The sequence below is a fragment of the Lagenorhynchus albirostris genome, chromosome 17, assembly GCF_949774975.1.
Source record: "Lagenorhynchus albirostris chromosome 17, mLagAlb1.1, whole genome shotgun sequence".
In the NCBI taxonomy this organism is placed as follows: Eukaryota; Metazoa; Chordata; class Mammalia; order Artiodactyla; family Delphinidae; genus Lagenorhynchus; species Lagenorhynchus albirostris.
In genome coordinates, this window is record NC_083111.1 from 78569757 (window position 1) to 78595776 (window position 26020).

The following is a 26020-nucleotide window of genomic DNA, read 5'->3' on the forward strand; positions in this document are numbered from 1 at the left end:
CGTGATGACTTCCCCAAGGAGCTAGTCTGTTGACACCCAAACTTCCTGTTCTAGGGAAAATCCCAAACTGGTTAAGCTGCTGTGGTCAGATTTTTTTTTTTTTTTTTTTTTTGCGGTACGCGGGCCTCTCACTGCTGTGGCCTCTCCCGTTGCGGAGCACAGGCTCCGGACGCACAGGCTCAGCAGCCATGGCTCACGGGCCCAGTCGCTCCGCGGCATGTGGGATCTTCCCGGACTGGGGCACGAACCCGCGGACTCTCAACCACTGCGCCACCAGGGAAGCCCTGTGGTCAGATTTTTACAAGAAGTCAACCCATTCCTCACTGACACAGGTAGCAATCATTCAACCCAGGATCTCTGGGTACACACATGCCTGGATAAGACTGAGGGACTGTCAGCAGGAACCAGCCAAAGTCACCAAGAGCTCACCACGCACCAGCCTTTTCTCCATTAGTCCTCACACTGGCGGTCCCATTTTACAGATGCGAAAACTGCTCAGAGAGGTCACTGAACTCGCCCAAGGTCATACAGCCTGTGAGGGTACAGGTCAGGATCTGAACCCAGGTCTTTTCCGAGACGCCCAGTTTCCTCCTTCACAGAAGGGGAGGTTGAAGCCAGAGCCGGGAAGCAGCTCCACACCTGGGGGCAGAGCAGGACTCCGGGCGGACTCACTCGTTAGCAAGCAAGCACTGAGTTAGGATATGGGGACAAGGATGAAACAAGGACAGAGGCCGCAGCCCCACCACCTTCCCACCTCCGCTCTGGCCCTGGAACCCACACTTCGCCCGCAGCCGGAGCTCAGCCTCGCTTTGAGCCATGTCACAGCTGTTATTATTCACCAAGTGATGCACTGACCCCCGCGGGGCGAGCCTGGGGCACATGGCCTGGGGGCCCGCAGCTCCTGGGTCCTGTCCTCCGAGCCACCTGGGCCCACCCATGCCTGCGGGGACTTGGGGAGTCGCGCCCGAGGCCAGCAGGAGCTGGCAGAGACTCTTCCGGCTGGCACAGCCTCTGCCCAGGGCCAGCCAAGTGCGGGCTCCTGACCTGGCCTGGGCCAGCAGCGGCAGAGGTGGAGGGACCGGAAGTTCCAGTGCCCAATCCTGCAGGGGTGTCACAGGGGGCAGGGCAGGTCCCAGCTTCAGGAAGGAGCCTTCCCCTTCAGCTGCCCACCCTGACCTCCTGCTTCACTGGCCTCAGGAATCAGCAAGGGCCTCGTCCGGGGCCTGCAATGGCAGCTCCTGAGGCCAGCTGGGCCCTGCATACCTCCAAGGGGCTAGAGTTGGACAGCACTGAGGGCCACCTCGGGGACAGTCCTCGGGCTGGGGGAGGGGCAGAAGGGAGGGATCCTCCCCGTGGAGGAAGCTGCCCTCCTGTCACTTCAGCATCTCAGGTCTGCCTCTCCCCTTCCCTGAGGCCACCACCCTACCCAGAGCCTCCCTCTGCACCCAGAAGGCATGAAGGCTGCAGCCCACCGCTCCCCCCTCTCCCCTCCACACCCTGCAGCCCACCCTTCCCCTGCAGCCAGAGGTCCTTCTCAAGTGCACCTTGCAACCCCTTGCACTCAAGCGCATGCAGTGGTTTATTTAGCCGAGGTAGTGTCTGGAAGTTAGTTAGGTGAGCTCTCACTGTGTGCCGGGCTTGGCACTTGTACTCTCTCTCTGAATCTACACACAGCCCTTGGAGGCTGACACTCACGACCCCTACTCTGGAGTTGAGAAAACGAGGGCACAGAGAGGTTAAGTAACGTGGGCAAGAAAGCCACACACTAGCAAATGGCTAGGCCAGGATTTGAGCCCCACTGGCCCAATTCTCCAATTCCAGAGCTCTGCCACCTCCCTCAACTCTCCCAGGTCTCACCCATCCAGCCCAGGGCACTCGCTCTGGCCTCATCCCCAGCCTTCTTTCAGTCCCTCTCCTGCCACAGGGCCTTTGCACATGCCACGCGGTTCCCTTGTCCTGGGCAAGTAACTTCTCCCTACGTCAAGTCTCAGTTTAAATGGCACTACCGGGGGACGCTGTCCCTGACCCCCTAATCGGAGTTTAGTCGCCAGCATTCACTCTCATAGCGCCCACTTCTTGCCCTTCACAGCACATCCCACGACTTGGAGCTTCAGATTTGTGTCTTCCTTGTTTAACAACTATCTCCCGGAGCAGACATGTGGCTTTCGTGTCTGTTTCATTCGCCTCTGAGCCAACCGCATCAGGCAGAGTCCAGCACATCAACATCATCATCACAGCGTCCACTGTCCATCCATTACGGACCACATTCCAGGTACCAGGCCAAGCACTTTACCCGCTTTATCTCACTTAATTCTCAGAAAACCTCTCAGAAGCAGACACCTGTCTACCCATTTTACACATGAAAACACTGAGCTGCTCAAGAGAAAGGCCAGGACAAGCACTGGCAAAGCCTGAGTCCACAGTGGTTCTAACCAGGGAGCAGGGCTCCTCTCACCAGCAAGCTGCTTCACGCATGCGCATTGGATGAAGAGACAGCAGGGCAGCCTGGAGGGATGTGGGCCAGAGGGACCAGCCTGAGCCAAGGTGGGAAGCAGGAGGCACAGACCACAGTGTGAAGGAGAGAGGATGCTGGCAGAGATGGGTAGAGTCGTGGGGGGAGGTCCACACATCTCCGAGGTTTGGACTTGACCCTGCAGACTTCCCAGAGCCCCTGAGGGTTTGGGGGCGGGACAAGGGCCACAGGCTTTAGGAAGCTCACCCCACACCACAGGGGACAGCAGGCTGACTGCTCCCTTTGCTGGAAGGTACTAGAGTCCCAGAGGCTTCCGTAGTGAGGCCAGTGGTGGGTTGATCCTACGTCAGGGGGTGGGGCACTGGCCACCTGCAGTGGACGCCTGGACCCAGCACCCTACTTAGAGAGGTCTGCACGTGGACCAGTGCACAGAGTGACGCTGTGGAGAAATTTAACTGACTGGCAGCTTGCCTGGCCCGTGGTCAGAGCCGCACTCAGGGCTCAAGCCACCTGGAAAAGTGGCCCAGCCTCAGGTGGATGAGGGAAGGCCCCCTTCCTTCCCATGGCCTGCTCATCCAAAAGCTCCCAGCAACCCCAAGGGAACCAGACCAGGCCCTGCAGGTACCCTGGGATTTGGAGGAAAAGCTGCGAAATCAGCAGGCTCCTGAGTGAGCCAGGAGGGTGAGGGGTGCAGGGAGAACCCCACTCCCACGGAAAGCGGGGCTGCCCTCCCAACCGGACTGCCCACCACTTCGTGCAAACACCTGCCATTCAGATTCGTGGGCTGTGGTTTTTCCAGGATTTGCTTTTCTGAAAGACTTGGAGAATATTCTAGAACAATTAAATATGGCTCCTGTGGAAGCTGTTCCATTTCCATGCCTATATTCATTCAACAAACATTCTCCGAAGGCTTGCTCAGTGCCAGACACTGGCAGACACATGCCTCAGTCCCTGCTGGGGAGGCAGGGGGCAGGGGAGGAGTCAGACTTGGGAGGAGCTGGGCATGACACGGGGTGACAGGGGCTGAGATGGCGGGGGCCCCGGAGCTACAGGGACAACAGGAGGGACACCTAACCAGCCAGAGAGGAGCGGTCTTTAGTGGTTAGGGACTCCATCTACATGGCATAGGGTGCGGTGCTGAATGGGGCTGAGTGGTAGGCAACAGCTCAGACTGCAAGGGCCGTGGCGGGCAACGCCTGTGCGCTGCAGGCAGCTGGGAGCCATCGACAGCTTTGGAGCAGGGGAGTGACTCGATCTGATTTGATGGCCTGTGGCCAGCTCGGTGCCTATCAGCACAGGCCTTGAGCCATCGCAGAAATGCATGCATTGGGACAAGGCCGAGTGGGTAATGTGGTCTCAGTGCAGTGTTGCATAATGCCCCGTGGCCCCCCGCCAGCCCCTTAAAAACAAATGCTTAGGTCATCCCCAGAGCAGCCAAAAATCAGAGAGGGCTCCTCTGTGTGCCCAGAAAAGACTGAGGCTGAGCTGGAAAACAAAACCCAAAGGAAAAAACCCAGAACATTTCCGATGGCCGGGTCTCCTGGGTCTGGTGGGAGGCACGACTTCAGCCAGGGGCATCAGGCGCTGGGCGAGGGGACAGTAACAGGACAAGGTCCTGGCTGACGGCCAACGCCCCCTGGGTAGGAAGAAGCGAGTACAAGGTACCAACAGCACTTAACACCCCACCTTGTAAAGGTCACTGATGGGCCCTGCAAGATGTAAGACCAGGGCACCGGCCTGCCAGCATCTCCCCTGCCAGAGGGGTGGAGAGCAGGGGTCTGGACACCAGGCGTGAGCAGAAGGTAGCCAGGGAAAGCATCACCACCCGGGCCGCAGCTTCCTCTGCTCGCCTCTCCCACACGAGGTGATGCCCTGCCGCCAGCATTCCCCACCTCAGCTCCATCTCCTCTTCGGATGCCTTTGCCATGGGACTCTCGGGACACCCCGAGAAGCAAACAAAGCAGCCAGTGGCCTGCGTCGTCAGCAGCAGGTCCAAGGGTTTCCATCGCCAGCCGCCGGAGACCTCAGAGCCAACCTCGTCCGCGGACTCACTTCCCACTCCGGAGTTAAAGCCCAGACAGGGAAGGGAAACCTGCCCGAGGGGCCGGAGCTGACCACGCGGCTCCAGATCACACGCCAGGCCGTGTGGTAGGTGACCACGGCCGAGGCTCAGAGAGCTGCCCGTTACCAGCGGTGGGCAGGCGGGACCTGCAAGGCCTCTGAACAGGCTGCCAGGAGGCCCCTGCTACCCCAGAAGTCTGGGCTTCCGGTTCCCTAGGCCTTCAGGCACGTGTGAAATCGGGCACGCAGCCACACCCCCTTCTCCATCGTCTTCCAATGACTGGTCTAAGTGTGGCCACAGGATCCACCCCTGGCCAATGAGGGAGAAGCAAAAGTTGCTGGGTGGGGCTTCCAGGCAAGGTTGTTCAAAGGGCAATCTCAGCTGGCATACCCTTCTGACCTTTAGCCCACCCTTCTTCTTCCTGCCTGGAACATAGATATGATCAACATGGGTATAGATGACAAGACGTAAAGAAGACCAAGCAGGAAAATCAAAGGAACTGGGAGCCCAGATGGCCCTGGACAGAGCACCACAGAGACTAGCACGGTCACTCCCTGATGTTCCACCCAGACATCCCCCGGGAACTCCACGTCCTCCGGTTGTCTCCAGGTCAGCCACATCTCAACACAGCCCACATCGATGCTCGTGACACCAACACATTACTCAGCGAGCCCTTCTTGTGCAATTTAGTGCCAAACACTCTACAATAGCAGTTATAACATTTGACATGTTTTCTTTTTGTCCTTTATCCTAGGAAACTCCATGTAAATTTGAACTTCTATCATGGCCATCATGAGAGTTAATATACGTGAAACACACGCACACAGCCCAGATTCCTGGACCTTTGTACCTTATTTTTAGGCATTCGGTTATAAGCAATATCAAAATCTTTCTAGAAGAGAGAGGGTAAAAATAAGCTCAAAACATGTGTGTATACATATACACACACACACACACACACACATATAACAAATGCTAATAAAAGAAAGCAGGCACAGGGCTTCCCGGGTGGCGCAGTGGCTGGGAGTCCGCCTGCCGACGCAGGGGACACCGGTTCGTGCCCCGGTCCGGGAGGATCCCACATGCCGTGGAGCGGCTGGGCCCGTGAGCCATGGCCGCTGAGCCTGCGCGTCCGGAGCCTGTGCTCCGCAACGGGAGAGGCCACAGCAGTGAGAGGCCCGCGTACCACAAAAAAAAAGAAAGCAGGCACAGAAATAATATCAGGAAAAAAAGAACCCAAAAGGCAAAAAATATCAAACACAATAAAAAAAAGCATGTTTTATAAAGGCAAGCTTATCTCCACACCAAGAAGGAACGAGAAACACAAACCTTTATGCATCTAACCAGATAGCTTCAAAATACATAAAACTAAAATTGACAGAAATACAAGGAGAAAGTGACAAACCACAGTGATGAAGGACTGAAAGAGACACTAACAATCTCTTTCAAAAATAATGTAGACCTAATAATAATGACAATCAGATGATTATAAGGCAAGGGCACAAGCAGAGATGTCTACAGAGCTACAGGCAGCTGAAGGAAATGAGTGAGGTGACCTGATGTGATGGTGGGGACTGTGGCAAACCGGACAGAGCACGTGCTCCATTAAAGGCATGAGAATTAACAAAATAATGATCATTTAAAACAGTATAGAAGCACAGGTGTGCAGGCTGATTTAGCCAATAATCACTAGTTTCAACCCTTGAAAGGCTGTGAACAACATAATAAACAAGTTTGACTTAGATTTATACAGAACTTCATGCACAACAAAGAGATAAGTTCTTTTCAAATATACATGGAACGCTACAAAGAGTAATCATTGAGCTACAAAGAAAAATTATAGTAAATCTTAGAATATAGAAATTATACTTTAGAAATGTGCCTACAGACAGTGAACACTCAATAAACATTAGCTCTCTTAAACTTTCGGAATGCAATAGCTAACAATTTTCTCAACAACTTGAGGGTGATTATTATTATTATTTATTATTCCTATTATTCCTATCATTATCCTCAATTTTATAGATGGGAAAAGCCCAAGGTCACAGTTAGCAAGTGCCCAAGAAAGAATAATACCCAGGCAGTCTGGCTCCAAAGCTTATAACCAACTATGCTAACTTTATGTGTGTGTCTGTGTGTGTGCATAATTTTAAAACACATACACACACTTCAAATAATTCTTGGATTAAAGAAAATACTAATTTTTAAGTTATTTACAAATAAGTGATAATGAGAGACCTATGGGATATAGCCAAAGTGGCATGCAGAGGAACATGTATAGCCTTTGATACATTTATTTAAGAAACACAAACTGTCAGTGTGTGAAGGGCAGAAAAGAAAAATAAAACTAAAGAATGTAAAGTAAGTATTTAATAAATACAAAAGCAAAAATCAGTAAGATAGATAACCTTACTATACTATAATAAAACCAAGAGCTGGTTCTTTTGAAAGATCAATATATGTTGGCAACTAATTCAAAATATTTTCAAGCAACGTAACGGCCAAAGGGAACTTGTGAGCAGGCCAGAGCCTGCATAGGAGCCAATTTATCCTCTTCTACACAGCAACCTGCTGGCAGCTGTTACCTGGAAGTGGGGCTAAGGGGCTAGACTGTGACGAGAGACTTCCACTTTTACTTTATGTTTTGTTCAAATATATACTAAGGTAGAGATTAGAAGTATAATAAAACCCCAAACACAAATAATCAAACTTCAGTAATTAACAACCTATGGCCAATCTCATTTCATCTAAACCTCCATCCACTTCCCCTGCAATTCAGATAATTTTGAAGCAAATCCCAGACATATCATCTCATCTCTAAACCTTTCAGTATATATCTCTAAAAGATAAGGACTCATTTATTATATATAACCATGATAAAATAATCACACCAAACACTTAACATTAGTATGTATGTGTTTCATTACAGAAGTACTACATGCTACCTGTTAGAAAATTCAATTAAGAAGTTTAAAAGAAGCACAGTAGACCTCATATACCCCAAAACATGCTGAAGGATCACCCGGAGTGTACAAATGGGGACACTGAGGCTGAGACCAGTGAAGGGGTTTGCCCACCGTCTCCCAGCCAGTAAGAGCTGGAGCAGGGATTTGAGCCCGGGCCTCTTGATGACACATCCCAGGCTGGGTCCGCTCTACCGTGGCAGCCTTTTGACCCAACATATAACCAGATTTTGAAAATAATGATAGGATAATTAATACATCGGGGCAACAGCAGCTCCTTGGCCGTAAGGATATACGCTCACACTCTTACATGTGATAGGGCAGAGACCAATGTTTATGGAGGGAATTCTGCACGACAGGCCTGGATAGGTACTTTCATTTCCATTGTTCTGCTCTTAGCAGTCCTAGGAAGATACTATGGGCTGAATTGTGTCCCCCAAATTCATATGTTGAAGTCCCAACCCCCCACCTCAGAATGGGACCAAATTTGGAGATGGGGGTATTTAAAGTGGTGATTAAGTTAACATGAGGTTGGTAGGGTGGCCCTAATCCAGTGTGACTGATGTCCTTATAAGAAGAGATTAGGGGCTTCCCTGGTGGCGCAGTGGTTGAGAGTCCCCCTGCCGATGCAGGGGACGCGGGTTCGTGCCCCGGTCTGGGAAGATCCCACATGCCACGGAGCGGCTGGACCCGTGAGCCATGGCCGCTGAGCCTGTGCGTCCGGAGCCTGTGCTCCGCAACGGGAGAGGCCACAACAGTGAGAGGCCCGCGTACCGCAAAAAAAAAAAAAAAAAAGAAGAGATTAGGACACAGACGCCCATAGAGGGACAACCACGTGAAGACACAGAGGAAGCAAACCTGCCAACACCTTGATCTCAGACTACTGGCCTCCAGAATTGCAAAAATATAAAGTTCTGGTGTTTAAGCTACCCAGTCCATGGTGCTTTGTTATGGCGGCCTGAGCTCGATACAGAGGTAGATGGTACACTGTCTATTTCACAGATAAGAGAACGGCACATCTTAGAGCTATGAAATGGGCAGCATTTGAACCCAGATGAGAGTCCAGAGCTATGCTCTCTCCACTGCGCCAGGCAGCTAAGCACGGAGAGCAGGAAAGGCTCAGCAAGGGGCGTGGACAAACTGTTGGTCAGCCAAGAGGATGAGCAGACTGCACCCCTGCCTTGGCCTCATCGTGGGCAGGTGTATCTCCTGCCCTTACGCTCTGGACTTTGTCATGTGACTTGCCTCAGACAACAGTTACGTGGAAGAAATGACAGCACGGTAGCAGGGTCATGGCATAAGACACTTCACTTGCTTTCACTGCCCTCTTGCACCTCTGCCATCACCAAGAGGAAAACACACAGTGGCTTGGAACAGAGCTGCCCCGTCAGCTTCAGACCAGCAATGAGAAAAAAGCTGCCCAGCTGAGTGCTCTGGAGCGGTCAAGCCCATGTGAGCCACAGTCTGTGAACAATAATAAATGGTCATTGTTTTAAGCCTCTATATTTGTAGGTGATTTGTTACACGTCACTAGCTAACTGATATAGAAGGTCAAAAGAAGCAGTATATAATGAAACAGTAACAAGCACAGGCTCTGAAGTCAGACAGCCTGGGTGTAACTCCTGACTCTGACGTTATTTTGCTGTGTAACCTTGGGAAAATTGCTTGCCCTCTCTGATCTTCCATAGCCACATCTGTAAAATGGGAATACATGAAAATATCTATCTGATAGGGTTGTTGAGAGGATGCAGTTAATTGAGATGGTTATCTGTAGAAAAACAAAACCCCATGAGTGATAGCTCTATTGTTGTGACAGGGACTAGAGATTAAGCTTGTCCTGGGCTGCTCTGGTCAGCCTGACCAAGATGACAGACCTTTCGTCTTCTTTTGTTTTAACATCAGTCCCACATCTGCCTTTCCCTACTAATTTAGTGAGGCAGTGAGCTCCCTGTCACTGGAGGGTCAAGCAACGATGCCATCCTGAAAGGGTAGAACCAGATGACCTTTGAATCCTGTCAGACAATAATCGCCGAGGCAGATCTTCTGCCCTGTATCCAACCCATGATCCCAGGAAGGTGAACAGTGGAATAAAGAATAGAAAGTTGGGCTTGAGGGCAGAAGACCTGGGTTCAAGTCCCAAACGCCACTGTGTGACCTTGGGAAGCCACTGGACGTGTCTGGCCTCGCTGGCATAACAGAGTTAATCCTAACCATGCCTATTTCACAGGGTTGTTATGTGGATGAGACATGGTAGTGGATGGGACCCTGCTTTGTGAACTAGATAACAGCAGGGACAAACGATCCGTATCCATAGAGTCCTCTATAGAGATGTCACTCCAGGCATATTGAGGGAAAAGCCCTCCACCTCTGAAGTCACATCTTTCGCTAGCTTGGGGTGGGCAGGTACATGGCAGGGATACTGCCATTGCCCATTCTATACCCATGGCACACATGACTAATCGATCACAGCACTCCTCCCCACTGGAGCTGCTTCTCAGCTCAGAGTCCCAGTGACGAAGCCAACTGGCTGGACCAGAACTGATGAGGCAAAACCCCCGGTCCTGGGAGCCAGACCAAGGCCCACTGGCTCCCCTGCCTCCACCTGGTTCCGGGGTCTCCAGGAGATTGTGGGTTCCAGGTGTCAACTGCCCCCACAAGACTCCCTTGGACTAGCTGAGTCTGGGATGAGGATGGGTTTTCACAGCTGTGGACACCGTCCCTCTAACCCCACCTGACCTGGTCCAGGCCACATAAAGATTGCTAAGAGGATGTTCTAAAATAGTAAGAACATCCAAAAAATGTCTTCAACACTGCTGAGGGCTGCTGAAATTGCAGTGAGACTAGAAGCCCTGCACCATATGCTGTTGTTTACAAGACAACACACAACACTGCCAGGTGCTCATGGCCTCTGACCTGGGAATCCCACCACCACAGCAAACCCTTAAGTAATAACCCAGCAGAATCTACACACACACACACACACACACACACACACACACACACACACACACACACACACACACACACACACACACACACACACACACACACACACACACACACATTCAATAAAGCACTACCTATAATTGGCAAAAAAAAAAAAAGGAAAGACATTAAAACACTATAAATAGAGAAGTGGTTAAATAGATGATCATACATTCATTTAGTGGATATGGAGCTGTGAAAATATATTTCCCTTAAGACTGCGGAAACACAAGGTAATGTTTGGTATAAACTTAAAGAGAAAAAGACTCTGAAATGCCTAGACACCATGGGGGCCTACCAATACCTATCTCTACTCCTTCCCCACCTTCAGAACCCATTTGGCTTGAAAAGCAACATGCTACATATCTTGCAGATAGAGTTGGCCATAAGACAAAGTCCTGGCCGATGACGTGTAAGTAGAAGTCCTTAGGTGGACCATACAGGCAAGCTGTTTAGAAAGGAGCAGGCTCAGCTGATACATGCCTTTGTCTTTTGTTCTTTTTTCCTGCCAGGAAAGGATGCCAGAGGTGATGCTGGAGTTAGGGTAGCCATCTTGGAACCATGAGGCACCAGCCTGAGAACTAAAGCCAAGCTAAGACGGCCGAGCAGAAAGATAGAAGGAGCCTGAGTCTCTGAAGGCATCGTGGAGCCACCTGTCAGCCCATCTACCTGCCCCAGACTCCTTCATTGCTGTTTGGTCACTGTTACCCGGGTTCTCTGCTACCGGCAGCTGAACTAAGTCCCTTACAGATTCATCCTGATGAAAGGATAAAAACAGTGAGCACAGTTGGGCAACGAGGAGAGCGGGAACATGAAAAGCTAAAGCCATTCCTGCATGTGACCACGAGCCCACAGGGGAGTGGTGGGGACTGTTCTCCCCTTTATAAAACGACCTCTGCCACGGCTCACTTCTCCCCCTCTTCCGTGATGCAGGAGCTACTCTGTGAACCAGCACACACGGGGCATCCACTGCGTCGGCGCTCGAATCTCTCTGGCCTAAACACTTGTCCCAAATGGATGCTAGACCAACTGTGCTAACTGCCAGGGCCCCTCAGCACTGGGGGCGCAAAGAGGTCTTTATCTCCCCGGAAATGGCGCTCACACTGGGAAACCCTTCATTACGACCAGACTCAAAGGGAACATTCCCCCGCAGCCTGCAGCAGCCCTGGGCGAGGCCCCTTCCTGGGGCGCAGACGAGACTCGTGGTTAGAGCCCAGCCAGGCCAGCCCTGCATCACGAGCAGTCATCTCCCACCAGAGTCCAAGAGAGAAAAGGTCCCGACACTGTAGGTGCAGCCTGTGGGACACCGAGCTGCCTCCAGACGTACCTGGGGCCTCGCCGCTGGGCTGGAGCAGGAACCACACCCTCCGTGCTCCCTGACACACAACAACGCTGCCTAGAGCTTCTGCGTGAGGTGGGGAAGCCAAGCGCCCTCCTACGGTTCCCCCCAACACCTCCAAGCTCACCCCACCTGCCCAGAGTGAGCGAGCTCGCCTCAGCCCCACCTGGGCTCCCACCCCCCATCCACATGGGACTGTGCCTGAAAGCTCAACGCCAGAGTCACCTCCCTCCCGACGTGTGGCTGTGAGGCCTCCTCTGGGCAGGAGGAGGGGGCAGGGAGAGGGAAGGGACCCACCTCCCAGGCACTGACTGCGCACACGCACACGCCACACCGCTCGGCCCCCTCTGGCCATGATTCGGAAGGTGGCTTTTTCTCCCAGTCTGCAGAAGAGGCTCCGGGAAGGGAAGTCACCAGGCCAGGGGACATTCCGCACTTCGGGGAATATCTGGCAACGTCTAGAGACATTTTTATTTGTCACTACTGGGTGGGGGAGGGGGGTTGCCACTGGCAACCAGAGGATGGAGACCAGGGAGGCTGCTCCGTGTCCTGCGATGCACAGGACGGTCCCCACTGCAAAGAGGTATCCAGCCCCTAATATCAGTGGTGCACGGGGAGAACCCTGCCCCAGCCCGAGGTCACCCGGTGACCAGAGCCGGGGCCCTGCGTACAGCCCGCGATCTCTGCAGCCCTCACGCCAGGATCCTCACTGTGGGCCATGAGCAATCATGGTCTCCTGCCCGCAGAAGTGGGGACACTGCCAGTGGGCACCACGGAAGTACCTAATGGAACCCCCAAGAGTCAGCAGGTAGGTCCTCACCAAGCTCCCCTGTGCGCAAAGGTGTGGGAGAGGGACAGCAAGGGGGGCAGGCGTGCGCACGGGGAAGGTCCAGGGAGCAGCTGTGCCCAGCCTGGACACCTCAGGGCTGCAGCTCCCAAAGTGGCTGCCGGCGCCTGGCTCTGCCCCTCACTCCCAGCAGGCCTCACCCGCCCCTGAAACCCACAGCACCCCAGATGTGTGCCACCCTGCACGCCTCCAACAAATGGCCAACAGGGACCAAAGACACCACTGCCGCGTGCTTCACGTTTACTGACATTTTGGTCCCTGAGTATAACATCTTGTTCCTGACGGGCCATCGGGGGGTCAATCATCAAACACCTTCTGGGGCCCGGTATGTGCCAGGCGCTCGGGACACTGGGATAAAAGGCCTGACCCCAGCGCTCAAGCGCCTTTCATGTGAGCAGACCTAGCACAGTGCAGGCCCCTGCTGTCACCTACTGACCAGCGTCCAGAGGACAGACACGAGTAGTCTCAGCATCTTGTGAGTGCACGGGGCCAGGCTGGGTGGAGGGGACAGCACGGGCAAGGTCCCAGGTGGGAACTGCCCGGCAGTGGTGTCCCAGGGGGCGTGGGGAGAGGTGGAGGGAGGTCTGGGGGCCCACAGGGCGGGAGGGACAGGCAGGGCGCAACAGGGCGGAGGGCTGGGTGCCATGACAACACACTGAGCGCCTCAGCCCCGGGCAAACGCCTGGTGATGCTGCCCGCTGGGAGCCTCTCGCCTTCCTGTACCTCACGTCTAGCAGGGCTGGTGACAGCCCAAGGCTGTTTCACAGGTGGGTGTCTCTTCCCGCCAGGTGCCGGACAGACTCACACGAGCCCATCACTAGCGATGGCCTTGGGGACCGAGATCACACATCTAAGGCGTGGGAGTGAGAAGCTGCCCATTGGCAAGACGGTCCCTAACCTGCTGTCCTCCCTGAAAACCAATAGCTGAAGTTCAAAAGGCCAGGCTTCTGCCTGCACCTGCCCAGTGGCCCCAAACCACTCAGCTCAACGTCCCCCCAGCTCTCAGGGCCGAGCGCGTACCCTGGCCGCCGGCAGGTGCCCTGAGCGGCCCTGGGGACTCAGTTGCCCCCTGTGGAGGCTGTGGAACAAACACATGCCCGGGGCACCCTGCAGGAGGCGTGGTGGGCCTGGCTCTGACCCGAGAAGTTGGGGGCGCAGGGGTGTCGGAGGCAGAGGAAGATGGTGGCATGGGCTTCAGAAAGGTCGCCGTGGCTGCAGGGTGCAAGGCGGCCTCCCGGAAAGCCGTATTTTCTCAACAGGCCTGGGTTGAGAAAACCTGCTGCCCAGGGTTGGACCCCACGGCTCCAGAGGCCCCCCGAGGCCCCCAGCCTGGCATCCCACCACGGGAGCCTCCTTCCGCTGGATGTCAGAAGCTTTTCCATCTCCGGGGCTGCTCTCTGAGTACAGAGTGGGCATGGGGCAGCCCCCCAACGAGGGTCAGGGCCACGGCACCCAGCAGGGGCGGGGGCTGGAGACAGGCAAGGGATGGGATGTCCCCCGGGGGGGAGGGCGGGAGAGCAGGGCTGGGAAGCTGCAAATGACGACTCTCCAATTTGCCAGGAGCCGGCGGAGTGCAAGGAGGAGCGAGGCACCTGGCAGCCGCCGTGGACGCGGCAGAGCCCCGGGGCGGGACAGGAGGCCTCCCACGGCTGTTCTGCACGTTCTCTGATGCTCGAGAGCCACCAAGCCCTACGCCCCCACGTCACAGATGAGAAAAAAGCCCCAGGCTAAAGGGACGTGCCTAGGATCAGGCCTCCAGCACAGGCAGACGTGAGCAGTCCTGCCCACGGCTACGGGACCGCCGGTGATCTGCCTGCCGCCCGCGGCCCCGAGTCCCTTGGACTCAGGCTCTGGAGGCAAGCGGCACCATGACCCGCTCCTGCGGATACAAGACCAAGGCCAGAGGTAGGGCCTGGCCCCGGCCCCCTCCGCTCTCCATGCGCCCAGCCCAGCACGCCCCTTGCCACCCAAGGGCACCTGCACCCTCACGCCAGCCACAGCTCATCCACAGCGCCATCCTTCACCTCACTGCCACCCAGTGCTCTTCCCAGGGCTGGGGACACGACGAGGGTGAGGGCAGTTCAGGGCAAGCCCACCGCACGGGGCAGCCCTGCCTTTGAGCAGCTGTTTCCCGGCCAGGCCTGTCATCGCTCAGGACCCCAGGAAGGAGCACGGTGGCGGAGGTGGCTGAGGGCTACAGCCAGTCATCAGCTGGGGACCCCCTGCTTCTCCCGGGCCCAGGGACAGACATCTCACAGCATCCTGGCAAGCCGGGCCAATGCATTCACAGACGCTCCTAAATTTTCTCATTTTCCCCTGCTGCAAATTTTTCCATCAACCATCCCTTCTTCTCTGGGTCCACAACACAGAGCTGCTTTGCGCTCCAAGATCAACGTCAGGGCCTGGATTCACCCCAGTCCAAGACAGAGAATAAGAGAAGTTCACATGAGCCAGAGGCTCGAAACGTGTCAATGCAGGGAGGGGGCTGCCCAGAAATGCTGGGGTACTGACTGGGAGCGTGAACAAAAGTACAGTGCAGACCAGCGGAGGTGAGAAAATTCTCTGCTCTCCCTGCGTGATCAGACCCGACTGGGAGAGCACACTGAGTGCACCAGAGCTGCTCAGAGGAGAGCGGCCAGCTTACAAAGGTGTTATCAACAGAAACGCAGGGGCCCTGGGGCCATCTCCAAATCCCCAAGACTGTTACAGGACAGGAAGTGAACCACGCTCTGCTCAGCCCTTCTGCTGGAGAACTGTAAGCCACAGGGTGGTTGCCTGCAGCTTAGAAGGGAGAACCTTCTACAGACGGAGGTCCCAGAGTTGGGACAGGCAGAAGGGAACTTTGAACAAAATCCCTTAAGGAAATGAACACCAGACCCCGCCCCCTCTCCCCGCCCATGGGTGGCCTGGAGGAGGATATCCGCGGGGTGGAGGGGAAGGATTCTCAACCAGACTCTCTCGTCCCAGATTCCACTGCCCATGGACTCTTTTTTTTTTTTGGCTGCATCGAGTCTATGTTGCTGCACACGGGCTTTCTCTAGTTGCGGTGAGCAGGAGCTACTCTTCGTTGCAGTGTGTGGGCTTCTCATTGCGGTAGCTTCTCTTGTCGTGGAGCACGGGCTCTAGGCGCACGGGCTTCAGTAGTTGTGGCTCACAGGCTCAGTAGTTGTGACTCGTGGGCTCTAGAGCGCAGGCTCAGTAGTTGCGGCGCACGGGCTTAGTTGCTCCACAGCATATGGGATCTTCCCTGACGAGGCATCGAACCCGTGTCCCCTGCATTGGTAGGCGGATTCTTAACCACTGCGCCACCGGGGAATTCCAGGGTCCTTGCCTCCTAACTCCCTCCCAGAGCACTGCCAAGACCAGGCGTTACATTCATCTCCTCCGGCATTTTCCCTGGTCCTCTGGCGCGGCTGGTGTGAAGACAGTGCGGGGCTGCTCTGTGTTCTGACTCACAGAGGCAGGTGCCCGGGGCTGCCCACCTGTCCATCCTAGCTCCCCAAGCCCATCCCACCCTGGACCACTCCACACACATCCCACTCCAGACTCACCTGCACTCTATGTAATGAGTTCCCTCTCCTTTCCTGGGCCTGGGCCCCCGAGTTCCACTTTCTAAATGGAGACCTTCAGGCCGCTCCTCAGGTGACCACCATAGAGACTGGCCAGCCCTTTAAGAGAAGACCCCCCCCCAAGTACACACACCCCCTTCCACATGGAAGCCCACAGGTCAGAACTTCACACAATAACCTCAACGTTCATCTAAGCACACACACTGCATCACATGTGAAGTGATGAGCTCCCTGTCACTAGAGGCGTTCAAGAAAAGGCTGGCTGATGAGGCAGGATCGTGGGTGCTGGTAATGTTCTGTTTCTTGATCTGAGTGCTGGTTGCATGGCAGGGTTCGTTTATCGGAATCACTGAGCAATACACTTGTGACACGTGCGCTTCTCCACACGAACATTCTACTTTCTGAAAAATTAGAAGTGACTGGGATCGGCTGACCATTTGGCAGGAAGGAGATGAGGCTGGAACAACGTGAAAATCGCCTGCCATCGAGGCGTTAACACTCACTGAGCCCTGCCAGGGGTGCCGTGCACCCACCCTAACCTGCCCATGGGAGGAACTGGGTAACATCCCACTGACGGAGGAAGGACGAACAATGCACGGAGCCAAGTGAGTGCTCTGAGCAACGAGGAGTGAGCGACTGAGCAAGTGGACGACAGCAGAGAGGGAAGAATGGACGGATGCGGGGACGTGTGGAGCCTGACATACACGCGCAGGGAGGGCTGGCTGAGCAGCAGTGTGGGGGATGGATGGGTGCAGGTGCGAACGCAGGTCCACAGGGGAAGACATGTACACGGAAGCCTGGCTCACCTCCCGCTCTGACCTCCCCGGACTCAGCAGATGAAAGTCCAGGCCATCCGGAGAGAGCAGGTGAAGGCAACAGATGTCTGCACACGGGGTCTCCTGTGATCCGCGCCGTCTCAGAGCCCTCAGCGGGGTGTCTCATACGCCTCGGGAGAGCCGTCTCTCTCAGGTCACCCCGAGTCAAGTAACCCACCCCTTTGCCTCCCCCAGGACATCTATAAATAGGCCGTGCTTGCTGGAGGGCCAGGGCCACGTCGAGCAAGGCCAGGTCCGGGCAGGCCTGGGAGGAGCTGAACACGGCACCTTGTGCTCCTGCACCCGACCAGCTGCCATACTGAAAGTCACAAGGAGACCCCAGCCCTCCCGTCCAGCCCACGGTGTGCTGGGCGGCCGGGTCCTTCACCTGGGCCTGGCTGAGCAGCTTCCCTGAAGCGTGAAGGCAAAGGGAGAAGCAGAAAGACACAGATGGAACATTCCACAGGCCCATCCCTGGCTCCTGGGTGGAATCCATCTTTGGAGCCTGCGGTAAGGAGATCCCGACTGCAGAGTTCCAGGCCCTCGGCCTCAGTGGGCACTGCCTCCTCTGGGCCTCAGTTTCCCCATCTGTAAATCGGGGCAACACCTCCTCCCGCCTTGGGGGTGACGTGAGTGCGCGTGCGTAGAAGTGGTGCTTCCATCCTCGGTCCTTCTGGAGGTGACCACTCTGTGCGGGGCTCTGTGCGGGTCCCGCCGGTGCCGGGAGGAGACATGGTTCCTCCAGGGGCAGAACAAATGGCAGAAACGATGCTGGAGCTGGGGGAGGTGCGGAGGGCAGGGGGCACAGCTCGGGGGCAGTGAGGGGCAGAGGGTAAGCCGCGCCCAGCCCCTGGGCTGTCTGCCGGTGGCTCGGGAAGGGTTAACTGAGCTTAGCTGTCCCCACGCTTCACGCTGGACTGCACCCAACTGTTTGGGTTTCCAGCTCCCCTCCTGCCTCAAGGCCAGGCCTTATCTTGTCATCTAGACGGTCCCCAGAGCCCCAGAGGCAGCACAGGCCAGGGAGGGTCTGGCACGCAGCGAGAGTGTAAACCGTGGATCGAAACCTGCACCCCAGGGCGCGAGAGGAGGACATGGGACACGCTTTCCACTTGGTGAGAAGTCTGTTCAAGGTCCCGCGGATGAGCGAGAAAAGGGGTGCCCCACTGCATTCTGGGGCGGGGGACCTTGAGCAGGGAGCCCGCAGGAGCGCAGACCTTCTGGGACTGTGCCCCACCCCGAGCCGGTGCCCTGGAGCGGCCACCCCGCCTTCAGCCGGGCCCAAAGGGCCTGACGTCAGTCTGTTCCTCCTCCAAACAGCAGCAAAAACAAAACGCAGGGCCCTTCCTTCCCTCCTTCCCCTGTGAGGCCCAGGTTTTAAATCGGCCTCTTAGATCCTCCAAATGAGATCTGAATTCTAAGCACAGTTTCCTCTTTAATGATCCCGAAGGTGGTAACTACTTAGAACACAGATGTTAGAGTCGAAAGAGAAGTGTCTGGAGATTCCCGCTGTTGTCAGAAGTAGTCGCTGATGGCGGGACACAATTTTGGCCTCAAGCGCCTCCTGTAGGAAGAGCCCCCGCGTGCTGGGGGTTCCTTCCCACCCAGGCCTTAGCCCTGAGCAGAGCAATTCGGAGCAGGCGCTCTACAGCCCCTGGCCGTGGGGACTCCTGACTGCCACCACTCCTACCAACAGCTCAGGAAGGCAGGTGGGAGGGTTTCCAACCCGCCTGCTAATCAGATGGGCACGGCAGGGGATGCAGAAGGAGTTTTCATCTTGAACACGATGGAGAGTTCCGAAGGCCTCGGGCTCGCCAAATTTAGAACGCAACAATACCATCTCCTGGGCAGCAGCTACAAGTGGCACAGACATCAGAAGCAGCGAGCGGGGACGGACGGCACCCAGAACTGGAGCAGCGATGGGAGTGAATCTGCCTTCTTGGAGCCGGTGGGACCTGTGCTCGTCCCTCCTTAGGACAAAGGTGCCTGTGCCCGGGCTCCCGGGAGAGCTGGCCGGCGGTCAGTGTGAGAGTCCGACAAAGGCTCTGACGAAAACGGCGGCCACAGGTCCAAGGCAGAGTGGTAATTATACATGTTCTTAAAATCCCGTTCACGAGTGCGCTACTAACTGCATCCGGGAAGCAGCGTACATTAGCAGAGGGAGTGAGGGTGGTTCCCGCCCCACCTTGGAGACCCGAGCTCAGAGTTGAAGCATGCACACTCAAGAAACCGCTCAAGGTTAGATTAAAAAGAAGAGCGCCCCTGAAGACGCACCCGACTCATTACCATCACTGTCGGATAGGAGGCGCTTCCTTGGAGGGCCTGGCTTGGGGCTGGGTTTTGGTCTAGGCCTAGGAGCACCTTAATTTGCATTTATATTAAAATAGAAGAAAACAAACAGAATTAACTAGATAGGTGCTTGGTTTCCCGTAAATTGGAGCTCTTCAGAGCTAAACAGCTTCCTAGGGCAGAGTCAGGCTTAGCTGATGTCAAAATTCATGGATTCTCACCTACGAAGTGCACACAGCGCTGTACCAGGCGGCTGCAGGCACGAGGGATCCCACTGGCCCTTCAGAGTCACCCTGGCGGGAGGTTACGGCGTCACGCCCCTTCTACAGGTGGGGAAACAGGCTGGGAGTCAGCACACCACCCTGCCCTTCATGGAACCCAGGTTCCAAGCCCGGTCAGCGGGCTCCAGGTTCAGCATCTTTCCACCACAGGGCGGCTGAGTTAGGACAGTCTTTTCTTCCTAGCCTTACACATATATTCCACCCTCTCTTTCCGGAAAATCTGTTGAAAACTCAACAAAAGAAGTGAGGAATAAGCCAGCACGGTCATCGGCTGCCCCTCCACACGCTCCACCTGGCCACCCTGCTTTGCCCCTCCCTCTTTGGAGCCCTAACCATTAGAGGCATATGCCCAGAACTGCCAATCAGAATCAATAAACGCAATCGATAAGAACCTTATCAGGTAAACGGAACATCTCTAGGTTTGATTTTAACTCCAACCGTCTCTTCAACGTTGCAGTTCAACTCTTGGGACCGGCCAAAGGTTTCCTGTGCTCACTTCACTACTGGTGGCCAGCACGCTCGCAGCTTTCATCTGAGTTGGGTCTACGTCACTCAAGGCACTTTAGGGAACGATGAGTGCTTCCCCTCCCCAGGGGTGGTCAGTTTTGGAGGCATATCCCCGGCTCTCCCGCAAGCAGGCCCCTGCCCCGCAGGATGGACGCCCTGTGCATGTGTGTCACGGCCACAGCTCACACTGGAAGTGTGAAGAACAGGAACGATGGTTATGACTGGCTGGCCCTCTCAGGAGCTGGAAGCACAGGGTGGGAAAGGAAGGACTCTACTGTGTTTTGGCCCCTGGGCCAAGGACGTGTGGCAAGAGGAGCAAAGCTGGTTCCACAGACAACAGAAGGACAATTTCCTCCTGAAAACATAAAAACCTACACCAATGAATTAAACATTTCAAACAAGATGACTCTCTTAAAAACTCTTTTCAACCAAGAAGGAAAGACAAGCCGTCCTGTGCTGGTGCTTCCTGTTGCATATGGCACTGAGAAATCCTGTTTTTTCGGCACGCAGAGCTTTCCAGAGAGAGAAAAATATCAAGGGGAAAATCAGAGAAGGAGGTCCAGAGAAGTCAGGCAGGAGGGACGGAGAGAAGGATGGGGAAGACGAGGCCTCTTCTCAGGGCACAGGGGCACAGAGAACTGGAGGGGAGCAAACTAGAGGTGGCCCCGAGCCAATACAGTGGCCCTGACAGGTCCACGGAGGTGGCCATGAGAGGCCGGGTGCCGCGCTGGGACAAGGTGCACACCACAGAGACACCACCCTGCCTCCTGCGGCGTGGGGAGGGCAGCCCCAAATCCACTGGGATGAAGTGACCTGCTCTATTTCCCACAGGTCTCCAAGGGTGATGGACGCAAGTTGCCTGAACCCCTTGGCCTCAGTGGGGGTCCTGCCCTAGGTGCCCACCAGAGGCTGCTTCACGGGCAGCACCTTCGGGCTCAGACCCACAGGAATCCCCAGGGTGTACCAACTGGACTCTCTCCCTGGACCGGAGCTGAACTTCCCCGGCTTCTGGGCAATACGCACACGTGCCTTACCCACCGGCACAGCCTGGGGGTGGGCTGGTCCTGCCCCCCCACGGGCTCTCCACCGCGCTCCTAGAGCCTCTCACCAGGCCGCCACCGCCCCGCCCCCGCCCCCATCACCAAAGAGCAAACCCTCTCCTCCCAGGGGCCTGGCACGACCAGGTTCCAGCATGGAAGAAGAGGAGCCAGGAGTCAGGAGAACTGAAACCTGGGCTCGGAGGAGGCTGGAGGCTGGCGAGGGTCAGCGCCTGCCTCGCTCCGAGAGCCGTCCGCGGCCACCTGAGTCGGTCTCCGCGCCGCAGGTGCCAGGCCAGCCCTCTCCAACTCCCGGAGAGGTAGTAAGTGTAAGGCTTGGAGGCCCGCGCAGCCCAGCCCGCGCCGGGGCGGTGGGTGGGTGGGTGTCTGCTGTGGGATTATTCTTAGCGCTCCACTCTCTTTGCAAAAGTGGCGCCTCCGCCCTCCAGGCTCCGGCACGCTCGCTCCGGGCTCGCACGCCCGGCCCAGACACCGGCGCGGAGGAGGGCACCGGGTGGGGTCCGCGAGGGGTGAGACGGCGCGGAGGCGCAGGAGAGGCGGGGGCTCCCGGAGAGGAGGGGGCGCTGCGGGAGGGGCCCCGGCGACAGGCTGCGTTTAACCCTCGGCGCCCCGCACCCAGCCCTGCGCCGCGCGCTCAGCCGCCTCCCCGGACTCCTCCCGGGACGCGGGGAGCCGGGCGGCGGCGCGCCCAGCCCTTACCTATGGTGGTGATGACCGTGATGGCAAAGTAGAAGGAGCCGGCGAATTTCCACTGGACGCCAGCGCGGTGCGGCTCCGACTGCAGGATCACCAGCTCCAGCTGCCGGTAGTCCTCGCTGCTTATGTTGTACTTGCCCTTGATCCGGACCTCCTCCGCTTTGAGTTTTTCCTCCTCGCGCATCTCGTGGTCCGACTCGAGGGCGTCGAAGACGGCGGCGCCCACCAGCAGGTAGGTGAAGGTGCAGACGATGAGGGACAGAGTCCGCACGTTCTGCCTCTTCATGGCCGCCAGCAAGGAGCCGGCGCGGGGGGCATGTCCCGCAGGCTCGCAGCCGCGCGCGTCCCACTGCAGCGCCCGGCGGCCGCCGCCGCCTCCTCCGCCGCCGCCGCCGCCGCCTCCAAGTTGTAAGCGGCGGCGGCAGCAGCAGCAGCAGCAGCAGCAGCAGCAGCAGCGGGGAGGCGGGGGGCGGGGAGGCTGGGGGGGCCCCCCTCCGCCGGGGCCGCCACAGCCGCCGCCACCGCGAGGCGGCTGGCGGGGCAGGGGCGGCGCGGGCCCGGGCTCGGGCGAGAAGGCGGACAGGCACAGGAGGCTGCTCGAGCGCCGGGGCCAGGCGTCCGGGAGCCCCGCCACCCTGCGCCAGACCCGGCCGAAACAGCCCGCCCCACTGCGCAGGGCCATGCACGGCGGCCCCGCCGGGCACCGCGCGGGCCTCGCTGCCCTCCGCACCCCGCCCCCAGCTCCCGCCGGAAAAGCAGGGGCGGGAGCGGGAGCCGGAGCGCGGACGCCGGGGCCCGCGCCCCTCCGGGTCGGCTCCGGGGAGGCGGCACCCAGCTAGGAGACCACAGGTCCGCACGCGCCCCGCGGGACCTCCTGCCCCTTTTACCCCTCCGCGTTCCCCTTTGAGGGGGGTGAAAAAGTTTGCGAAGTGGCGGCGTCTCCGGAGTCCCCAGCGAGCGGGGAGGGGGCCGAGCAGGTGCAGCGGTTGGGGCGGCCGGGTGCCCGAAGGTCCGAGCGCGCTGCGTCCACCCAGGCGAGCCGGGACGCGGCGGGGTCCCAGCCAGGCGTCGGCCGGTCCACGAAGTTTGCTCGGCTCAGCCCCCGAGGCGCGGGAGCGGGGCGCGGCCCCCGGGTGGCAGGGCCCGCGGCGGAGCGGCCTCGGGGGCGGCCGGGAAACGGCGCGGCGGCGGTCGCCCAGCCCGCTCCTCCGGGGGCGGCGGGCGCGGCGGAGGCGGCGGCGGGAGGGGTCCCGCGGGCCTCGCGGAGATGCGGGGTGGGCGCGGGCGCATGAGCCGCGCGGGGGTCGGGGCCCTCCGGCGTCCGGGCGTCCGGGGAGGCGGCCGCAGCGCCGCTCTGCCTGGAGCGCTGCGTGCGTGCGCGCCGGAGGGAGCCCGAGTGTGTGTGCGTGTGTCTGTGCGTATGTGTGCCTGTGTGTATGTGTGCGTGTGTGTGTGTGTATGCGCGCGCGGGAGCGCGCGGGTGTGTGCGCGCGGGCGGGCGTGTGTGTGTGTGTGTGTGTGTGTGTGTGTGTGTGCGCGCGCGCGCGCGCGCGGCAGCCCCTCTCCAGCGGGAGGGCCACGGGGGGCGGGGGCCGGGCTAAGCCAAGGCCCGGCCTCCCTCCCTCCCTCCCTTCTTCCCTCCCTTCTTCCCTCCCTCCCGCAGCCTCCCGGGCGCGCCACCTCCCGCCTGGTCACCAGCCAGCTGGCGAGGCTGCCGCGGCGGCTCCCGCTGCAGACCGAGCGCGGCGCAGGGCGCACGGGAAGGGAGCTCGGGAGGGGCGGCCGGTGCAGCCGGGGAGGGGGCGGAGGCGGGCCGAGGACTGGGTGTCGCCCGAGAGGGGGTGGGGGGCGGAGCCACCAGCAGGTTTTGGCGGGGGATGGGAGGATAAATGAGGCTGCTTGGGCCGTTCTAGGCCAGCTCCCCGAGAGCACATGCAACCACGAGAGGCGGAGAGTTTGAGGGACCCGGGGTTAGGAGAAGAAACGGGATGCAGCCCAGCCGGAGAAGGCAGACAGGCAGCTTAAGGGAGAGGGGAAATCCGGCGGAGGGTGGGAGCACGAGGGGAGGGTCGGTGGGCTCCCGGGAGCGCGGCGGCGCACGCGGCTCCCCCAGGGTCGGCCACCTGGCCCGGGCGCGGGTGCATGTCACTGGCCTGGGGCGTCTCCTCGTCGCGTGCTGGGGTCCCAAGGGCCGCGTCAGACCCGGAGAGCATCGCCGGCCGGTTGGCCCAGCACCGGCCGACCTGGAAGGGCGCTGACGATGGCAGGAACCGCCACTCTTGGGATCGGGGCCGCTGGGGAGGGCGCCGCATTCCCCTTTCCCTGTCTGCTTCCTGTTGCTTTTCCGAGAAACACTCCTTGGTTCCCCGAGGTTGGGCGCGGGGTGCACCCAGAACTCAACCCTGACCCTCCCCCCTGCTCCCCGCACCGCGCGACGGCGCCTCTCGGGACCAGCCTGGGGAGGAAACCTGAGGCTCGGCCTGGCCGTAGCTATTCCCTGAGTCCAGACAGGGGTCCTCGCTCGGCTATACCCCCTTTCTATTTCAGCCTCCTTTGCCCTCTTCCCCCCATCTCCCTTCAGGTCGTCGAGGGGGTTTCCCTCAACCATCGGCCCCTTTAACTGCCTCTTGAGCAATGGAGCACGAAAGGGGCAAGCGCAAGTGGCGGAGACCCCCGGGCTCCACTTCCCTGGGTCAGGCGATCTCCCTTGGACCCCAGCCAAGAAAGAGATGGAGACCTGGGGAAAGGGGCGCCCTCCCCCGCTGGCGGCGGGCTGAAAAACGGGGCAGAAGCTAGCCATGGACTATGAGGCGGGTAGGCCAGGGAATTATACTCAACCCTCGCGCAGCTCGCTCCGGGAGCCCTGATCCCTCTGGGTCGCCCCCTCGGGCCGTGCTTGGGCTCCCCGCCCACAGGATTCTGTCTGGGTCGATCGAGTCTAGGGACCCACGGAGGCTCCCCGGCGGGGATGCTCTCCATCACATTTTGGGGACTCGCGGGTGCTTGCGCCCGGGGCGCACGAGGGAAGGGGGCCCCCCGCTGTGGGCGACGTCTGGGCCGCCCGGTCTCCACTGGGTCTGAGCTCGCCCGCGGGGGCGGGGAGCCCCACCCCTAGCAGCCGCTCTCCCCAGAATTCATTTTGGAAACCGAGGCCCCCGCGCTCGGCGAATGAGCCTGGCCGCCCGGTGAGTCACCGCGAGCGGGCGACAAGGATTCCCAGCAGCTGGTAATTAATTGCGCCGTGGCTCGGCCCACGACGGAACCCCAGTCGGGCCTCCCGCCGCCCTGCAGCGGCGCCACCCCTGAGTCACAGCCGTCGGGCCTACGCCGTCCGGAAGCAGCCTGCCCGCCTGGACGCCACCAGGGGGCACTGGACTCCGACCCACAGGTCGCCCCGCTTTGAGTCAACGCCTCGTAGGAAGGTCCAGGCTGTCCCCGCCGGCAGGTGCGGGAGCGGGGCATGGGGTGCTCTCCACCCACAGATTCCAAGCTTTGTAGGGAGCCACTTTTATTCAGTTTACATACAACCTTTCAGGAAAGCGGAGCAGCTTTGCGGATTGGAAGGGACCTCAGAGATAAACTAGTCCAAACCGCTTGTTTTACAGATGGGAACACTTCCAACGGGAGAGGATCACGTGCCCAGGGACACAGGCAATTCGGATCCAGAACCAGCACTGAACCTCCTCCTGGCTTCTGTCCTGCGTTCCTTCAAGGACCCAGCTGCCTTCTGACCCCAAGTTCACAGTGCCACGAATAGCCACAGACCACTCCCAAACGCCGTTTCTTCCTTTACCTCCCCCCCGCCCCCCCCCCGACATATGGCCTTTGGACTCAAGAGAAACAAGCCTGGGAGCCGGGCCTCTGGGGGGTTCTTGGTCGGGGAGGGGGGTAAAAGGAGGGTTTCCTGGTCTGTCCATGCAGCACCCACACTCCTCTCCTCACCCTACACTCTCCTTCCATGGTCTTGACCTGCAGGTGGAAGTGAACTTGAAGCAGAGCCTGGGTCTTGACATCTTCCCTGTGTCCCCAGCACTCATCCCCAAGGCAGGTGCTCAGCTAGCACTGCGGGTTGCTGCCGCATGACAGTCCAGAAAGCGGTTAGGCTGGTGGCAGTGCGTCTGGGGAGACCACCTTCCCTC

At 58.1% G+C, this 26020-nt stretch overlaps 1 protein-coding gene across 1 annotated transcript in view; it reads right to left on the reverse strand.

Annotated features, from left to right (window-relative positions):
• Positions 1 to 22563, reverse strand: part of KCNK9 (potassium two pore domain channel subfamily K member 9) — a 92028-nt gene extending 69465 nt beyond the window's left edge. Inside the window, exon 1 of the mRNA XM_060128253.1 lies at positions 21885 to 22563. Coding sequence (XP_059984236.1) covers positions 21885 to 22563 — 679 coding nt within the window. The remainder of the gene's footprint in view (positions 1 to 21884) is intronic.
• Positions 22564 to 26020: the final 3457 nt, after the last annotated feature.